Source organism: Scleropages formosus, chromosome 22 (genome assembly GCF_900964775.1).
Source record: "Scleropages formosus chromosome 22, fSclFor1.1, whole genome shotgun sequence".
NCBI classification, from domain to species: domain Eukaryota; kingdom Metazoa; phylum Chordata; class Actinopteri; order Osteoglossiformes; family Osteoglossidae; genus Scleropages; species Scleropages formosus.
The window spans coordinates 17,890,400-17,909,231 of NC_041827.1; the positions used below are offsets into that span (position 1 = coordinate 17,890,400).

General features: G+C 45.7%; 2 protein-coding genes across 2 annotated transcripts; both read left to right on the forward strand.

The window, feature by feature from the left end:
* The first annotated feature begins 1,874 nt into the window (after positions 1-1,874).
* Positions 1,875-7,728, forward strand: cnbpb (CCHC-type zinc finger, nucleic acid binding protein b). The gene is made up of 5 exons (XM_018744513.2): positions 1,875-1,990; positions 3,741-3,867; positions 4,034-4,099; positions 5,276-5,474; positions 7,161-7,728. The coding sequence occupies exons 2-5, from the start codon at positions 3,765-3,767 to the stop codon at positions 7,276-7,278; spliced, it is 486 nt and encodes a 161-aa protein (XP_018600029.1). The 5' UTR covers positions 1,875-1,990; positions 3,741-3,764; the 3' UTR covers positions 7,279-7,728.
* A 2,600-nt stretch (positions 7,729-10,328) lies between these two features.
* LOC108929768 (uncharacterized) lies at positions 10,329-14,796 on the forward strand. The gene is made up of 3 exons (XM_018744532.1): positions 10,329-10,916; positions 11,735-12,591; positions 14,198-14,796. Exons 2-3 carry the CDS (start codon positions 11,746-11,748, stop codon positions 14,474-14,476), a joined length of 1,125 nt encoding a protein of 374 aa, XP_018600048.1. The 5' UTR covers positions 10,329-10,916; positions 11,735-11,745; the 3' UTR covers positions 14,477-14,796.
* Positions 14,797-18,832: the final 4,036 nt, after the last annotated feature.

Consider the following 18,832-nt stretch of genomic DNA (forward strand, 5'->3'; position numbering starts at 1 on the left):
GGGGGAAAAAATGAGATACGCAGAGTACTGGGTGGATAACTGTGCATAACATTTTCCAAATTTCAAGGAACGGCAACAAAACGTAGGTTGAAAGAGGCTTGGCATTCTCGAGAAAATAGTATGTGGTCAGCATTGAAGAATTTAGCCAGAAAAAGGCATCTTCAAGGGGAGTGCTATATCATAGTGCAAACCACCTTAAAAAGACAGGACGGCTACATGCTCTTAGATTATTGATCTGATGCTCTGACCGAAAGGGTCGCTTAGATGTTCAACCCATCAGCAGGACACCGCAGAACAGCCATACATGCCGACTGCTCTTTATTATAACTATTTCTCTTATGAAATGGAATGGCACATGTAATGGTGGGAAAAACAAAGTCCCTGCGGATGCATAAATGCAGACATATTGATAGACGTATAAAGCTTATTTCTCCCCTACATCAAAAAACACATCCTTAAAAATACGTAGTGGAGTCTTATCCCATTTTCGCACTTATCAGGTCCTTGCAGATGAACGACTTACGCAGCTTTTCTCATTTATTTGAGCCTAAATATCCTGTAGAGAGAATTTATACAAGCGGTTTCTTCCACAGGACTGTCTATAGCGGCCTAACTGATGGAACCCTGCCTGACTTTGCCATTACTGTGTCAGTTTTATTTCTGCATTTTAAATCAATGTCAAAAATTTATGCAAGCATAAAATGTAAATCCTAATATAACGCATATAATGTGCTGAGGTCATGACTCATATTTATGTTATAATGCAAATATTTTACTATTTTTGTGCTTTCCACATGTTGCTCTGCAGGGTTCTTATATATTAATAGCAACAATTATTATGAATTATGGGTCACTGTGAAATACAGAATTACATAAGTACATTTTGGGGGGATGGTAGCACAGCGAGTAGCACTGCTGTCTCACAGCACCTGGGTGGTGTGAGAGAATGTGGGTTTGATCCCCGCTCAGTCTGTGTGGAGTTTCCATTGTCTCCCTGTATCTGTGTGGGTTTCCTTGGGGTGCTCTGGTTTCCCCCCACAGTCCAAAGCCATGCTGTTCAGGTAGATTGGTGTGCGAGGGGATGGCGAGGGTGTGTTTCAGTGGTGTATGGATGAGTGACTCAGTGTAAGTCATCTTGGTGAATAAGGTGTGTGGGCTGGTAACACTACATAGAGTTCATTGGAAGTTGCTTTGGAGAAAAGTGTCTGCTAAATAAACTTAAATTGATAAATACATTTTAAAAATGATGCCTTCACTAAAATTATAATGAGTTACTGGTCAAATCTGACCTTCTTGAGTGTATCTAGTGTTTTGAGTGCCAATTTCTCGTCATTCCTCGACAACAAAGTAAATTTAGCTCATAACTGCAGTGACAGTGCAAATGTAACTGTCAGCTGGTATATGTGAATATTGTTTATGAATGAACTCCTCTCATCTTCCTCTCATAGGGAGCAAGTTTATATACTGTAATTATTTATGAGGGGACTTCACTCGATAAATTATTTCAAGGATGGGGAAATTTACTTTTTAAGTGCAAAGATTAACTGCGTCTGTGGTTTTTCCGACGCTCGGCTGGTCTTAAGCTGAGTCTGAATCTGTCTTTGATTCCTGGCAGAAGGAATGTTATTAAATATTCATCTTGTCGTTCGCACGGATAAAAAACATCCCGCTCTGCCTCACGCTTCTTTTCTACACATCTGTCCTCTCTGCTTCTGCGTTCTTTTTACACCTAACCCCATAACGTATTACATTTACAAAGCGGACATTTTCTATTTTCGATTTTGAAGGTTGGCGTCCTCGCGCTCCGCGCAGTTGCGCGCCGTGTGCAGAGCTACGCGCGCGGGAGGAGGAGCGCGAGGAGGAGCCCCACGCGCAGCGTCAGGAGGAGTGCGAGGGGGGTGGGCACCAGCGACGGTCCGTGTGCAAACCGCGTGTGGCGCAGCGCAGAGAGGAGGAACCGAAAATAAACAGCGCGAGTCGGGGATCGAAGGTGAGTTTCGTCTCGAAGGACGAAATAAAACGAACCGATTTCTTTTGCGCCGTGCGAGAGCCGCGGTCGCGTGCCGACGTCGCGTCGCATGCCCGGGCCCGTTGCTTTCGGATAAAGCAGTGCCTGGGCCTGAGGGGGTGGGGAGTGCGCGGGGCCCCACTGAAAAAAGGTAAACAAGTGCAAAAAAAAAAAAAAAAAAAAAAAAAAAGAAAAAAAATGGAGCGGCGCACTTTGGCCTACTGCGTCAGTGTGCGCGCGGGAAAAATGTCGCGCGCTGAATTAATTTTTATTTATAGGCGAATGACAACGCGTTCGGGGCGCGTTTGTTTTCAGGCTGCGGGCGCTTCGTGCATGTTTTTTTTTTTTTTTTAAATTCAAATAGCTGCATGCGGGGAGGAAAGGATGCGTGCGCTTGTGGCGGAAGTGTCGGAGCGGGGAGCGCGCGGGGCCCTCCGCAGGGCCGGGAGACGAGAGGTCGCGTCGGCGGGGGTGGTTGGAAGAAACCCTGGAGAGAGCGCCAGGAGCCCGCACGTCCTGCACGCAGGGAGGGATCCCGTGGCCCGTCTCGCGCTCGTCTCGGCGCGCGGCCTACCAGTCCGCGAGCTGCGAGTTTGCGGTGCACGCGGCGGTGACTGGCGTGTTTCTGTGTCCCGAACGGAGAGAGGCTTAAAACTCTATTTATTGACTTTTTTTGATTAATTAATTAATTTATTTATTTATTTATTAAATTTGCACAGTTCCCCCAGAAGGTGGCGTGATGGTTAAAACGGAACACGCCGGTTCGAATCACCCCGTGACTGTTGTATAATTTCTTTCAATATTTTCTAATATATGTGATTGTGGCTCGCGGCTAATGGAGCATGTAGAGCCTTTACTTTGAAATCTGTAGATCCCGGGTTCGAATTGCTCTCTTCTTGCTCTAGTACCCTTGATCAGAGTATTGACAGTTGAATACCTTGCTGTATAAATAGGTAAATCAGTGGAAACTTGATTGTGTAACACTGTAAGTGATCAGAGGTGTCAGATAAATAAGGTTAATAATAGTAATTGCTGAAAAAAGTGTTCACCACCACTATATATGCCACTTGTTCATATGTCAGTGTGTTTGCAGATTTATGAATAATAATTTGCTGAGACCTACCTGGTAACTTTGTCCTCAGCTTTGGTTGCCATGGAACCCATGTGATTATACGTTTGGATTCTGACCCTGCTGTAAGGCATGGTCTTCATCACATGATGTGCGGCTGAATGTGAACGCTGGCGTAATGGGATTCGCGTGCGAAAAAGCTGCCGCTCGGACACGTTCTGCATCCCGTCCTGCGCCGACGCTTCCCGATGTAGTGTTCGCACACTCCCGAGTCCTCAGTTACGTCTAAAGTTAGAGGTGCTAGGGTGAACGACCCTGCCGGGGTTCCTTGGGATCCGTTCAGTTGTGCGTTCCATTCCTGCATCGCTTTTCCGGAACGGTGACTGGACATGTTTTGGGTCATTGGGAAGCATTAAGGCTATTGCCTCGTAATCCGAAGGTTGTTTGTTCAAATCCCAATCCTGCTGTAGTACCCTTGATCAAGGTACTTACCCTGAAGTAACACAGTAAGGACATACTGCTGTATAAAGAAAATCACTGTTAGACATAGTCAGTCTGGAAGTTTTGCCTAAACAATGTTTATTAGTAATAGGTAATAATGTAATGAAGTATTTATTAAGAGGGCAATGTATTTTTCCTGTTTTATTATTTATTGCCTCTCAGGAGTGGAAGCTCGCAGCAGTGGAGATGAGTAGCAACGAGTGTTTCGGGTGCGGCCGCACCGGCCACTGGATCAAGAACTGTCCCAATGCGGGACGTGGGCGTGGCAAGGGGCGTGGCAGGGGGAAAGGTGAGGGGCTGCGGCAGGACGGCACTCCCTGTTGACCGAAAACTGCAGATTTATCTCTGATTCCCTAGTGTGTGTGCGTGCACGCACTCACACACACACACACACACACACACACATTTAATTGCACTATCAGCACAGTTAGCCCCCCCCCTTCTCGCCCCCCCAGACCTTTTCTGCTACCGCTGTGGAGAGCCGGGCCACGTTGCCAGGGACTGCGAGAGAACTGAGGACGGTGAGCACATTTTTCCATATGTTCACATGTTCTTCTCTGTGTTTTCGTTATGATACAGAGCATCAGGTACTGTCGTGGTTAGGACCTCCACCGTGCAGTCTGGAGGTTTTTAGTTCAAATCCAGTTCCTACTGTAGTACCCTTGATTAAAGGTACTTACCCTGAGTTGATACAGTCTGAAATGATCCTGTTATATGAATAGGTAAATAATGTAAAGTCACAAATGTACAAAGTTGTCATCCAAATAAAGGTTAAAAGCAATAATAATGCAATTTTTAAAAAAAAAAAAAACAAACAAAAATCTCAGTGTTAAGAACCACATTTACACAAGAATAATTTTCGCAAGTGCTATGGCGTTGTTCGATATTCTTATTTTCTTTCTAAAGTTCTCTAATTTGCAGACATCCTTTGTTGAGGGTAAAACAAAACAGAACTTTATCCATGTTTACTTTTTTTTCCCCACCTCTCAGAATATGGTGTGAAGTCATATTTTAGTATTAGCAGTTCTTCATTATTTTAATAAATGAACTGCAGGTGTTGACTGAAGATCTCATGTTTTCACTCCCATATATTGAACACGGGTTTTTAATAGAAATAAAGGGGAACGTTATACAGGAGTTTACGCATCGGCTGTTGGAGATGTGCAAATTGTACGTATGTAGTAGAGTGTTTTGATTTCAGTTCCTTTTTTCGCACATATCAAATGAGCAGGATGTCCGGAAATATTCAAGTGAATAATTTTTATGTAGCATTTATGAAGCTGTGCGTTAAGAGGATTGGTGTGGACTGCGGTCTGTTTCTGCCATCGTTTCTTATGGCCCATTTGGGTTTCCTTGTTTATTTACTTGTTTATCTGACACTTTCTAAAGCACGGTACGATGTTTGTATGCTACACTCCTTACACTGATTTACTTTATACAGCGGGGTTATTTTTACTGGATCAGTTCAAGTACCTTGATCAAGGGGACTGCAGCAGCAGGGAGGGATTCCCACTCGGGTCCTCTGACTACAGTGTGGTAGCTCTAACCGCTGCGCCACCTGCTGCCTGTGACATGAGTGTGTGTCATAGATATACAAATAATGTGCAGAGTACTGTTTTGTTACTGCAGCGGTGAGTAAAACAGTTGGAAGTGATATTCCTTGCGTGTTTCTCCATGTATCTGCTGCTCCGGTGCAGCATGCTATAACTGCGGTCGGGGAGGGCACATCTCGAGGGACTGCAAGGAGCCCAAGAAGGAGCGCGAGCAGTGTTGCTACAACTGCGGCAAGGCAGGTCACATGGCCCGCGACTGTGACCACGCCAACGAGCAGAAGTGCTACTCCTGCGGGGGCTTCGGCCACATCCAGAAGGGCTGCGAAAAGGTCAAGTGCTACAGGTACGTGTGGGGTCGGGACCCCCGCCTCTAGTGGACGGGGGAGGTGTCGCAACGGGGGCCGACGAACTGAGACGCGTTTGACGAGTCGTTGCTGTCGCCCGGTTATGGGTGATTAAAGGGGCTTTGCGCTCGTTCGCAGCTATTTGGACGGATAACAAGTGGAGCTGCAACTCTGGCTGTTTATTAAATGTGTGAAATTATTATTATTATTATTATTATTATTATTATTATTATTGTTGTTGTTGTTCCTTTTGCTGACACTTTTCTCCAAAGCAGCATACAGTGGGAGCTTTGTACAGTAAGCTACTTGGAGTGGTTTACCCTTTTATATAGCACGGTAATTTAACAGGATAATCAATTATCACTTTCCTTGACCAAGGACACTACAGCAGGAGGAGGAATTCAGTGGATCTTTTGGTTGCAAGGTGGTGTCTCCAACCACTACACCCCCTGCTGGCCCTGAATGAAATTGCTCACCGTTTTTTTGTTTAAATGGCAGGTGTGACGGTGACAAGACATCTGTCCACTCTAGAGGGCATAAGTTCCCCCCCTCCCCTTTTTTCTTCTTAAGTGTCTCTCCGCACTGTTTGTGCTTCGGTGCTGGGTTCCGATGCACCTTACAGTGGATATTGTCTCCTTGTAGGTGACACACTTGTTTGGGAACAGGGATCAGGCAACTTCCTAAAAATCCTCAATATTAATCCAGAAATGTTTTCTTGTTCTTTTTTTTTTGCATGTCCAGGGGCTGTACTGTGTGAAGTGGGGCAGCTGGTTGCATAATTGTTAGAGCTGCTGCTTTTGAACACAAAAGTTGCAGGTTCGAGTCTCACCTCCAGCTGTAGAGCCCTAGAGCAAGATATATATATACACACACACACACATTGACTGAAACCGCTTGACCCATGCGGGGTCACGGCGAGCTGGAGCCTAACTCGGCGACACAGGGCGCAATGCCGGGGGGGGGGACACACACCCAGGACGGGATGCCAGTCCATTGCAAGGCACCCCAAGCAGGACTTGAACCCCAGACCCACCACAGAGCAGGACCTGGCCAAACCCGCTGCGCCACTGTGCCCCCCCCCCTTTAGAGCAAGATACTTATCCTGAATTGCTCCAGTAAAATTATCCAGCTGTATAAATGGGTAAATAATTTAAATGTAGGTATCTTAACATTTTAATTTGCTTTGGAGAAAAGTGTCAGTGTGAAAACCAACTCATTGGGTTAAAATACGGTGAACACGTGACGATCAAGTCGTGTGCCGCGCTCTTTTCCGTAGTCCGGCTGTTCTGCAAATCTGTACATGGAGCGCTGTGAGCTCTGCCAGCGCCTCTTTTCTGATCCTTCATTCCCGATCCGCACACCGGATTCAAGTGACGCCGAACGTTGTGGCCCCATTGACGTTCTAATACGTCGTTCTTTTCTCCACAACGAGTCGCAGCGCTACCTCAATGTCCAAAGGATGCACTAACCACTTTGCCACCCACATCCTTCCAGTTGACTGTTTGGTTGGAAAGCCAACTAACATCAGCGCTCCCCCCCCCTTCTCTCCCCACCACCCCCCTCCCCCTCTCTGTCTCTCCACCACCCTCCTCCCTCTCTCTTTCTCTCACCCCCCCTCTTCCCCTTCCTCCCATCCTCTCTCTCCACCAACCCCCTCCTCTCTTTCTGCCCCCCACCCCCCCCAGGTGCGGAGAGATCGGTCACGTCGCCGTACAGTGCAGCAAGGCGAGCGAGGTCAACTGCTACAACTGCGGCAAGTCGGGCCACTTGGCGAAAGAGTGCACCATCGAGGCCACGGCCTAGAGCGATTCCCTTTGTCGCCCCTCCTTTTTCTGATTGATGGTTGTATTATTTTCTCTGAATCCTCTTCACTGGCCAAAGGTTGGCAGATAGAGGCTAGTCCCTGGCCAGTGAGCTCTTGACATGTAAAAGGAGAGGAAAGGGGTGGAAAAAAAAATCCACTTTCTGCATTTAATACAAAAAAAAAATGTTTATGTTTAGTTTGGTAGAGGTGTTATGTATAATGCTTTGTTAAAGAAACCCCCTTTCCATGCCACTGGTGAACAGGGATGACTGAGTGTGGATGAGACAAGTCGGGCAGCGCCCTCCCCCCCCCCCGGGCTGGTGGAAGCGAGCCTCGGTGACGCGGGGGGGTAGGGGGGGTGGGTCAAGCAGAACTGTGGAAGTCCGTGGCTTCCATGTACGATTTAATTTTTTTGTTTCGTTGAACAAAAAAAAATGGAAAAAAAAAAACAAAAGGACGAGAGTCGGCCTGGGAGTGTGTGACCCGAGGAGCCGCGCGATCGGTGCGACGTGACATCGGTGTCAGGGCCCGGCAGCAGCACGCAACCACGGGGAAGCGAACGGGATGGACGTGTTGTTTGCGAACCTATTAAACTCTGGACGATTGAACAAAAACAATTAGAGTTCCCAAATTAAAAAAAAAGGAAAAGGGAAAAAAAAAAAAAAGGAGAGAATATGTCGTCGTGTAAAGAGTATCGCCGCGCGAGTGGTCGTTCGTAGGGCCGCAGCTCGCCTTGGATACGTTTTGATCGCAGTTTTTTCCCAAAGTAGTTTACATCGTTTTACCCACGGAGAAAACGAGGAGAAAAATACTTCACGGACAGTAGAAAGAAGCAGAATTTGAAGTTATTTGAGAAAGGAGAGAATGTTTTCACAGAAATCAAAATGTTATTTTTGTACAATATATCACTTAGACTACTGTAAAAAATATCATTTGCTTGTACTCAGTTTTTAAGTCGGAAGGTAAAAGCAACTAAAATCCTAGAACATAGAAATGTAATTTTAAACTATCAATAAAGCTGGAGGAGGAAGGGGAGTTAAGACTGGTCTTTCTGTTCCGAGTACCGTGTGTGTGTGTGTGTGTGTGTGTGTGTGTGTGTGTGTGTGTGTGTGTGTGTGTGTGTGTGTGTGTGTGTGTGTGTGTGTGTGTGTGTGTGTCCGTCCCCCCTCATGGGCTTTTCAGATGGGATCAGTTGGGTAAGTTGACCAGGTGTCACACACACTTTCCTATGTAATTATAATCTAATACTACTGTGCATGTTAAATATATTGGCACAAAGACATTTCTATATTAAGGAAATTAATTTTTTTACATATGTATATACACATACACACTGGCTCGCACTGGTTATGAATTTTCACACACATTTTTTCGCTGTTAAGCTTTTGTTGCTTGAGACTTACCGGTTGAGGCAATTTTGAGTTACAAACAAACTGAATTATGAACAGCCCTCCGGTCCCAGTTGTTTGTCAAGTTGGGGAACCAGCATATCCATGTCCACGCTATATGTGTATGGGCGGGGGGGTATCTATGAAGCAAACGTATGACAATAGTGTCCATGGCATTGAAAGAGGCTCAATGTGTGCCAGCTTTATTTTACAATTTATGTTTAGAGAATGCAGATTAATGCAAGGTGGAACCTGCCTTTGAGCCACACGGTGGTCTTGAGTGCCGTTCCCTTCTGGTTCAACTTGTCATGTAAAAATAGCCCCCCTATAAAAAGTGTGACACCCCCCCCCCCCCACCCGTGACATTCCCCGAGTCGCTGTGCGGGAGTCACGCTGCTTCTTAAATTACGTATTTTTTTTAGGCGCCTCTCACGTTGGTCAGCTCTTTCCTCACATTAGTAATGTCAACATTAGAAAGTGTCTGAACAAACAGCAAGATGGGAGTCGTTCACACACATTTCGATGGTTTTTCTAAACACCTGTCAGTGTCATTAGCCTTGATTTAGTTGACACCTTTATATTTGTTAAAAGCCACTTACAATGTTAATCTAATTTACAGTTATTTACCCATTTATACAGCTGGGTAATTTTACTGGAGCACTTCAGGGTAAGTACCTTGCTCAGGGGTACGACAGCCAAAGGTAGGAATCAAACCTGTAACCATGGGGTCCAAAGGCAGTTGTTCAAACCAGTACACTATCCCTTTAAAATATTACATTATCAAATTTACACCAATTTACCCATTTGTGCAGCAGGGTTTTCCAAATTGCATCAGCTCAGGATCAGAACCTTGATCAAGGGCACTGCAGGAGGGGGACTGAACCAGTAACCCTCAGATTTCAGGGCAACTAATTGCTACACTGTTGGCCCAACTGGCATGTTGAGTAAATGACATAATCATCTGATATACAGTACTGTGCAAAAGTTTTAGGCACTTGGGGAAAAAAGCTGTAAAGTGAGAATCCTTCCAAAAATATGCTTAAATGCTTTTAATTAATGAACTTCCTACAAAGCTTAGTAACATCCATTGTCAACAACCGCAGGGTGTGATGGGCTTGGCCAGGTCCCCCTCTCTGGCAGGTCTGGGGTTCGAGTCCTGCTTGGGGTGACTTGCAATGGACTGGCGTCCCATCCTGGGTGTGTCTCCAGCCCTGTGTTGTCAGGTTAGGCTCTGGTTTGCTGCGACCTCACTTAGGACAAGCGGTTTCAGACAGTGTGTGTGTGTGTGTGTGTGTGTACTTTAACGACACACAAAACCCTTACTGTAATACTAACTTTTTTGTAAAAGGAATGCCTGGGAATCTAAAATATGCTCTTTCCCATTGACGCTAATGCAGAAGACATTAAACAACCACCTAAAACAAGACTTTGCACAGTACTGTATGAGAGCTGCCGATAATGATGGTCCTGATGATGCAAAGCTCCTCCTTCAAAGAGGCCACTTTTACATTTATTCACACTTTTCTCTAACTCATAGTGTTAAGGTTACAATTATTTTCCCCTTTGTAGTGCTGGGTAATTTTTTTATTGGTGCAATTCAGGGTAAAGTACCTTACTCAAGGATACTGTAGCAGGAGATGAGATTTGAATCTGCAGCCTTTGGGTCTAAAGACAGCAGCTTCAGTCACTATGCTACCAGCTGTTTGAGTTGACAATGACCATGTTCAGAGTGGACAAATGGTGACCGTGCGGTCAGTGCGCTTGGGCTGAGAAGCGAAGGCAGTGGGTGTGAAGCATGCCTGGCCCCCCGCAGTGCAGTACTGTGAGTGTAAGAGTGGAGTTGCAGGTAAACTGATCGCTCAGAAGCCGCTCCACGTCTCACCGCTGGGCCCAGTCAAGGTGTTTGTTTCAGTACTGAATAATTGAACAGTATGACGACTGTATGGTGCAGCTGATTTGAGCCTTTTTCTCCTAAAAAGCCACATGGTCCTGTGGAGAGGTGACCACGCAGTCCGAACGCTTGCCGTGACCACACTGCTTAGGGAACCTGGGACAGACGGAGCAGCGGCCAGCAGGGCGAGAAGCACAGAGGAGGAGTGACCATGTGGCAAGGAGAGATGGGGCTGAGGGCGGAGCTGGCCGTGGCCGCGGGTCCGACCCACCGTAATCAAAGCCCGGTCACCTGGTCACCAGCAAAGGCAGGACTGCTGGCAAAGGGAGGGCTTCCATCTGCGGAGACCGGGCTCCAGGTAAGAGCACTCCCTGCACACCTGCACCATTAGTCTAGGAGAGCTAGTAGTGTAGTAGTTAGAGTTGCTGCCTTTAGGCCTGAAGGTTGTCAGTTTGAATCTTGCCTGAGGCTGTAGTATTGGTGAGCAAAGTACTAACCCTAAATTGCTCTAGTAAAATGACCCAGCTGTGTAAATAATTGTAAGGACCTTCACATTCTAAGTTGCTTTGGAGAAAAGTGTCAGCTGAATAAATAAATGTAATTAAAAATTAGCCCTCGGCTGAGTGCGTCACGTCTCGTAGTTTATGCAAAAAAGGCAGAGAGAAAAAGTAACGAGAGCAAAATTGCGGTGATTACAAGGACGTTGCGACCAGTCCTTAGGTACTTTAAGGTACTTTACATGGTTTTCAGGGGGCAGCAGGACGTTACAGCCACTGCTTTTGGGACCAGAGGTCACAGGTTCGAGTCTCACCTCCTCCAATACATTTATCTGACACTTTTCTCCAAAGCAACAACTTTAAGCTACTTACACCGATTTACACCTTTATACAGCAGGGTAACTTTTAGTGTGTCAATTCAGGGTAAGTACACCATTCAAGGGTACTACAGCAGGAGGTGGGATTAAAACCTATGACCTCTGAGCCTAAAGGCAGCACTAACCACTATGCCACCTTCTGTCCTTTAGGTGGGGTAGGTCAAGGTGTTTCCCAGAACTGGTACAGTAAAAATTACCCTGCTCCATAAATGATTAAATCGGTGTAAGGAACTCAGCACTGTAAGCCACTTTGGAGAAAAGTGTCAGAGAGATGAATAAATTTGAATGTTTTTATCATCCAGGTTTCAGCCAGATGAGCTCCGTCCAGAGTCTGTCCATGTGCAGTGGGCTGCCACCCGAGGGGGTACTGGGAGGCCAAATGGGGGCGCCGTCAGACGAAGGGGACGTGGGGGAGGGCTGCAGCGTCCGCTCTGTGAGCCCGTCCCCGGTGGACCTGCCGGGCGCTGCGCCGGACGTCAGCCCAGCTGGGTTTGTCCTGTTGGATGGCGACAGTGTGGACGGAGCACCGCACCACACCTCGCCCCTGGAGTCCATCACCGAGTTGGAGGAGACACAGGAGTCTCCTGAGGGTCGGAGCACGGAGGTTGGAATGCAGAGCTACAGTGGAAGCCCCCCGCTAAAGCTTGGGGAGAGGGAAACTATGGCTGGGGACGCTTTGAAGGATACGGGAGATGTTTCCCACTCAACAGCCGGGGACACCCGAGACGAGAGGGACGAGATGAAGACCCCGTCGGTAGAGCTTCTAAAGGCCCCGAAAGGCACCTCTTTAAATGGATTCTTCAGGGTAGAATCTGGAGAAATCACCCCAGGGGTCACTTGGGAAGGAGGAGAGAGCTGCTCCGTGAGCAGGACCCAAACACACCTGCAGCTCGGCGGACCAAAGTGGACGGAATGCCACGAGACACGCCGTGACATCCCCCTGCAGGACCCCCAGAAAGAGATGAGTCATGTGTTCCTCAAGGCAATGGGCTCGAGGGAGAGGGTTCGAGAGCTTAGTGACGAGAGTCCTGGCCGAAGGATCGAGCAGCCGGAGGGTGATGTATCTGATGGCTCTCTTATCGCCGTCTTGACAGAGTGCAAATCCAAAGTGGAACAGCTGGAGGAGCTCAAGTGTACATCGATGGACCTGAGAGTGCAGGTGAGATATGATCTCATGAGTATATCCATGCCTTCTTGTCACAGAGCTTTCTCTCCTGGGGTTTTGTCAGTTCAGGACAACCTGGGGCACTCTGAGTCTGCGTGGAGTTTGCATGTTCTCCCCATGTTCATATGGGTTTTCTCCAGGTGCTCTGGTTTCCTCCCACAGTCCAAAGACGCATGTTTCAGGTGAACTGGTGGCTCTGAACTCTCCTTTGCAAGTGTGTGAGTGTGTGTGTGTATTGCACTGCTCTACTGTACAGATGTATGAATGACTGTAGGTACTGTAGTGCACTGTATCTAACACTGTAAATCACCTTGGATACCAGTGTAAATACTAGTTAACAATCACTGTGCATCACATTGGAGGAAAAAAACATCTGCTAAATGAGTACACGTAAATGTTTTATAAGTATTTCATACATATTCTTTACTTCTTAATGTTGTATTGGTTTGGAACAGGAGTGGGATGGCCGGTAGGGTCATGGTCAGAGCTACTGCTTTTTGATCCAAAGGTTGCAGGTTCGAGCCCCACCTCCAGCTGTAGTACCCTTGAGCAAGGTACTTACCCTAAATTGCTCCAGTAAAATTACCCAGCTGTCTAAATGGATGGGTAAATAATTGTAACCTTAACAGTGTAAGCTGCTTTGGAGAAAAGTGTCAGCTAAATGAATAAGTGTTTGATTTGAAGTACTCTGCCCTGCACCACATACATCACCAGTGTAAAGTGTGAGCCAAGCTGTACCATACAGCTGTTTCACCAACATCTGTGTGATACAATCTGAACGGGACAGCGAGAGCAAAGAACACCTGGGTGTCCTACGTGTGTGTGGACTACTTTACAGTGAGTGGACTCACACTTTCCTCTGGTACTCTGTGAGGTCTAGTACACGGAGGGCTGTGTTTTCTGTTCTTTACTTCCGTCGCAGTAGTTAAAAACAGCAAACTGAAATTTTTTTAAAGAAACTCTGAGTTTGATCTAAACCTAATCCTAAACTTTTGGGAGAAATTATAACAGGGGGTTAAATCTCCTCACTTGGAGGTTCAGGTATCAGCCAATCTCTAATTTCTAAAAACTTTGAGATTCCAGCCCCTGAGGATCAGAGTTCTACACACCTGTTCTAACCACTTGTGAATACGGTCAGTGTGTCCAACACCACCCTCTTACCAGCACACAGTAGTTGTTTGGAATTGACAGGAAACACAGAGGTGATGGTGACAGGTGGACTTTATGGAGCTGTCAGGAGATCAGGAGAGAAGGGGCTCCGGAAGAGATGGGTTTGAGCCTCCGCTGGAATGCTAGGAAGGATTCAGCAGCTCTGAGGGCCACAGGGAGCTCATTTCCCCACATTGGTGACAAAAGTGAGAACCTGCAGACTTTTGATTTTGGACCCCCTTGTGCATGTGTTTTTAATGTGTTTTGATAAAGGCATTTGTATAAAATATTGTAATATAAAGCATTATAAGATTCATTACCGACTGGACCAGTCGAACTGGATTAATCGCAGTCTTCTGTGTGCTGACCGAAATCTGCACCTCACACGAGCCACAGGGTGTCTGTCACCACAGAGTCACCCAGCTGTCCGCTCCCCCCCCCATCCCCCCAGCTCCAGGTTGCTCAGGGCACGGCGGCCTTCCTGCAGCGGCGGATGCTGCTCCTGGAGGAGGCGCACAGGCTGAAGCAGCAGGAGGTGCTGGATCTCACACGGGCGCTCCACGACGCAAGGGAAGCCCTGTGGGAGAAGAGCGCCGATGCCCCCAGCGGGGCAACAGGGGGGAAACGGGAGAGCGGGGCTCATGCCGAGGAGGCCCCGGCCAACGGCAACGCTGCGGTGCACTCTCCCACGCAGCCCCGCCCACACTCAAGGGTGTGCGCCCTTCTGTGATCGCAGCCCGATGGCACCATATCTAACACCAGCACCGCCGCCTCATTTTGTAGAGTGTCAGTGAGGGTCCCACGGTTTCACTCCACTAGCAAAGGCTGACTTCCCTCATCAAGTCAAGTACTGAGATGCGGAGGTTAGAATAAACCCCCCCACCCGGCAAGTGGAACTTTGAATGAAAACAAAAAACTGAGTGAAACTGAGAAACTCAGAAGAGCTTCCTTCAGTAAGTCACCTGTTTCACATATTGACTCTTCCACAAATTTCATTCCATTATTTTTCCCTCAATTTATTTTTTTTTTTGGCATCTGTAATTATGATACAATAAAGAAAATGTGTGTGTGTGTGTGTGTAAACAAATGAGATATTCTATTTTCAAACTCATAGCTCAATATGTGTAACAAGCGCTGTTGGAGATTCATGTTTGAAATACTTTACTTTGGGTTCTAGGAACAGCACCTCCCGTGGACTTGATCTCATAACCTGCTGGTCACTAGGATGGTTCTTTAGCCACTGTTCTTCTGGCCCTGTCTGCTAACAGCTCCTGCATGGGAACTTTTCAGATGATTTCAATTATTATTAGAATTATTGTTCATCAGCTGTATTTAATACGTCAGCTGACACTGAAATTCCCTGATATGGCTGAGAATCCCTAAACCCAAAGTGTGTAACTGAGGAGCCTTATGTTGTTACCGAGACAACGATGGTTTGTAGACAACTTATGCTCATTAATCATACAGTGACGTCAAAATTGCAGTTTATAACCCAATTAATCATGACTGTCATTATTTACCACGTACATGTACATTTTAAAATTTTTACGTCCTCTATGTGCATCTTGGGTTTGTGTCTATAGAATACTGGAACAGTATGTGTGTGTGTTTTATTCACAGTATAGACCAGAATCTCACTTGTATTTAATCATATTCCATTAATTCTGTGGAAACTCTCTCTTCGACCAGCACAATACAGCATTGTGGTTAAGGTTGCTGGTACACTCACCTGTTTACTCAGTCAGCCTTATTATATTAACTGTCATCCAGGTGTGTGCAGCTTTTGCCAGCTGAACCTGCAGTATGTCTATCTATCTATCTATCTATCATTATTTGGATTATCAGTATATTTGCTCTTCTAGGACTAGTTATTAAATCTAAATTCTATTTATAACTAAACATTTATGTTATTTCTCTTCCTTTTTCTCATTGTGTTTCTAATTCTTATTTAGTGAGTGTCTACAAGTGCACATAGTAGTAGAACAGGGGAAAAAACTTATAAAATTCATTTGTATGAGAGAATAAACGTGGCAAAACATGACCCAGTTTTTCTACAAGATTTATTATATGACTGATTATTCTAATACAGCAATGTTGCATAGACTTGCATTTGTGTTTGAATTTATTGCTGTTGTTTCGACGGGCTGTTCTTTTGGTTTGGTTCTTTTGTGTGGGGTGTTTAGGAGTTGTGTTATCCTGGATGTACCTTTGGTGGGTTCTCACCATACTTCTTGAAGATGACAAGGCTGCATCTGTGCCATGGGTGTTAATAAAAGCATTGTTTTAGTACTGCGGTGAATTGTGGTTGTCAGTACACAAAAAGTACAATATACAATGGAGAAATATAAAGAGCAGTTATTAAAGATGTATAATAGGTGCCCTTAGGTGTTGGTGTCCTGTGGAGGGAAAGGACACCATCATTAAATTTGTAGGATGCAACACTATGCACCCCGGGGGCTAGAGCTCATGCTGTAGCGGTGCAACAGGGTCCCATTGTCTGCTCGGGAAGATCTGATGTATGAGCGGCGGGATCTTTCAGCACTTTTGCCTCCGAAGGGGTACGGAAAGTGGCCTACGTGCGCTGAGTGATCTCATGCGTTATTCATGAGCGCTTGCTGACAGTGAGGGTCAAGTGGAGGGGTAATGAGCTCACCCTGCGTGGTGTAAACACGGTGAAAACTGCAAGTACTAGTTCCTGTGGGTTTAATAAGCGTAAGTTAACACAACCTTAATAGCTGTACTAACCTGCACATTTTGCCCATCTTGCAACACACAGCAGTGTGCGTAGTGGAGTTTAAACTATGTTTATGTACATAGTTTTTAAACTATGGCAATCCAGGATACTCAAACTATGGCAAACCTAGGATATTAATATTGCTTAAAAAAATTTTTAAAATGTTTTTCCTTGTGGTGACATGGTGACTTCTTTTATTCAACGACAACTTTTGTTCACTTCCAAGCAGCAAAGCTATCTGTTTTCTGCTCAGGAGCTGTTTGGAGTTTGATAAATGGGCAGCAGGTGGCGTAGCAGTTAAGGAGCCTTTGGCTGCCAAATGAAAGTTCTAGATCTCATCCTGCTTCCCCTCTCCTGCCGTAGTCTTGATCAAGGTACTTTACATTTTATTCACTTAGCAGACGCTTTTCTCCAAAGCGACTTCCAATGTAGTGTTATCAGCCCACACACCTTATTCAGCGCAGTGACTTACACTGCTAGATGTACTACTTACTTACACTGGATCACTCATCCATACATCAGTGAAACACACTCTGTGACACTCACACATACTTTCCATGACGAGATACAGTAAATGATTTTAGCAATTTGTTGGATTTAAAAAAGCTAGTGATTTAAGAGGCAAATTTTTTTTTTTTAGCAGTGAAGTCACTGGAAAGCATGACTGAACTGTTCAAATGCTGGGTTTGAGCAGGAAGCAGGGGCTGCACCATACGTGTGTGTTCACCACAACTCTAGTTTCACTGCTCAATAACTGGAATTGGTGTCCTGGTCATACTTTTCCAAACAGTACTTTCAGCAGATGAGGGACAGACAGCAATCCGCTTCACTTCTACAATGGGCCTGTCCCTCACCCACCTACAGCTGGGACACTATGTTTGTGTTCCCATAACTACATGTACTGACTTAGCTGACACTTTTCTCTAAATCAACTTACAATGTTAAGGCATTTTACAGTTATTTACCCATTTATACAGCTGGATAACTTTACTGGAGCAATTTAGGATAAGTACCTCACTCAAGGGTACTACAGCTGGAGAGGAAATAGAACCTGCAGTTTTTGGGTCTAAAAGCAGCAGCTTTAACCACTACACTACCAGTTCTCTCAGTGGTAAGACAGACTACTTATGATGGGTCACTCATCCATACACCACTGAAACACTTTCTTTTCTCCTTCTTTCTCCAACCCAAAGACAGAGGAGACAGCTCAGCTTCCCGGTCCCTGCTGTCCAGCCTACAGCAGACCTAACTGCACCGAGGGAAACTGAAATGTGTTAGTGCTACTACCTTTAGACCTGAAGGTTGTAGGTTTGAGTCCCACCCCTGTCTGTAGTAGCCTGGAGGAAGGTACTTACCCTAGGTTCCTCCAGTAAAAAATTACCCAACTGTAAATACATCAACATTAGGCACTTTGGAGAAAAGTGTCAGAAAAATGTAAAAAAAAAAAAAAAAACCTGTAACCTAGGGGGGATTAAAGCTTTATAATTATATAAAACTGAAGACATGCCGCCTTACGTGTAAACATGGTAAGATGAATCAGCACCGGGATCTTTGAACTGTTGCAGTTTGTTCAATTTAACCAAAACGTAGTTCTTGTTCGTATACGAGCGTCCTAGTAGTTACATAAAAAATAGCGGAAGCGGGAGGCAGGTAAACCACAGTACTCTACTGTAGTCTGTACTGTATGATATTTACTTTTAGGGAAAAAAAACACGCTTAGTCATTTTAAATAAAACAACACTCCGTTTTCCGTAATTGGACCCGTCTGCTGGTAAAAAAGTACCTCAGTGGCGAGAGAAATACGGACCGATAACCGTGTGAAACAGACACAGTGTCTCGCGGGGACCTTCCTTACTATTGAATTAAATATGTGAACATTAACAGCACCGCCGCTGGGTCACTTCGTGGCAGCGGTTGCGCGATGTTCACCATTTACTGTCGCATTTTTCCGTCACACCCGCAATTTCATTGTCATTGCAGGCCCTAGGTAAAAATGCATTCATTTCGAAACACTCACAGTCACGCTAGACAGACTCACTATCGCACCAGAACAGAAGAAGGCTCAAAAAAGGCGCAGAGAACCGCGAAACCTATATATAAAGAAACACAGAGAATCGGTTATCGCTTTTTAATCACACTCATATCCGTATCCAACATAAACACCAACTACATCAGTGGTGGGTCATTTTATTACAATTACAACTATGACGGTTACTCTCCATGGCAGCAGTACGACGGCCGAACCCGTATACGTAAAGCATCACGAGCACGCAACGTACTCACGCAATATACGTAAATGTTTGACCTTTAAACTTTCACCTTTTTCAAAGTCATAGTGTTTCCGGTATCGTC

What these genes read in the sequence shown, in the direction of transcription:
- LOC108929768 (XM_018744532.1), top strand. Translation starts at nt 11,746, where the DNA reads ATGAGCTCCGTCCAGAGTCTGTCCATGTGCAGTGGGCTGCCACCCGAG. An exon ending in CGATGGACCTGAGAGTGCAG is followed by an intron (nt 12,592 to 14,197) that starts GTGAGATATGAT and finishes CCATCCCCCCAG; the next exon opens with CTCCAGGTTGCTCAGGGCAC.
- cnbpb (XM_018744513.2), top strand. Translation starts at nt 3,765, where the DNA reads ATGAGTAGCAACGAGTGTTTCGGGTGCGGCCGCACCGGCCACTGGATC. An exon ending in GGGGCGTGGCAGGGGGAAAG is followed by an intron (nt 3,868 to 4,033) that starts GTGAGGGGCTGC and finishes TCGCCCCCCCAG; the next exon opens with ACCTTTTCTGCTACCGCTGT. An exon ending in GAAAAGGTCAAGTGCTACAG is followed by an intron (nt 5,475 to 7,160) that starts GTACGTGTGGGG and finishes CACCCCCCCCAG; the next exon opens with GTGCGGAGAGATCGGTCACG.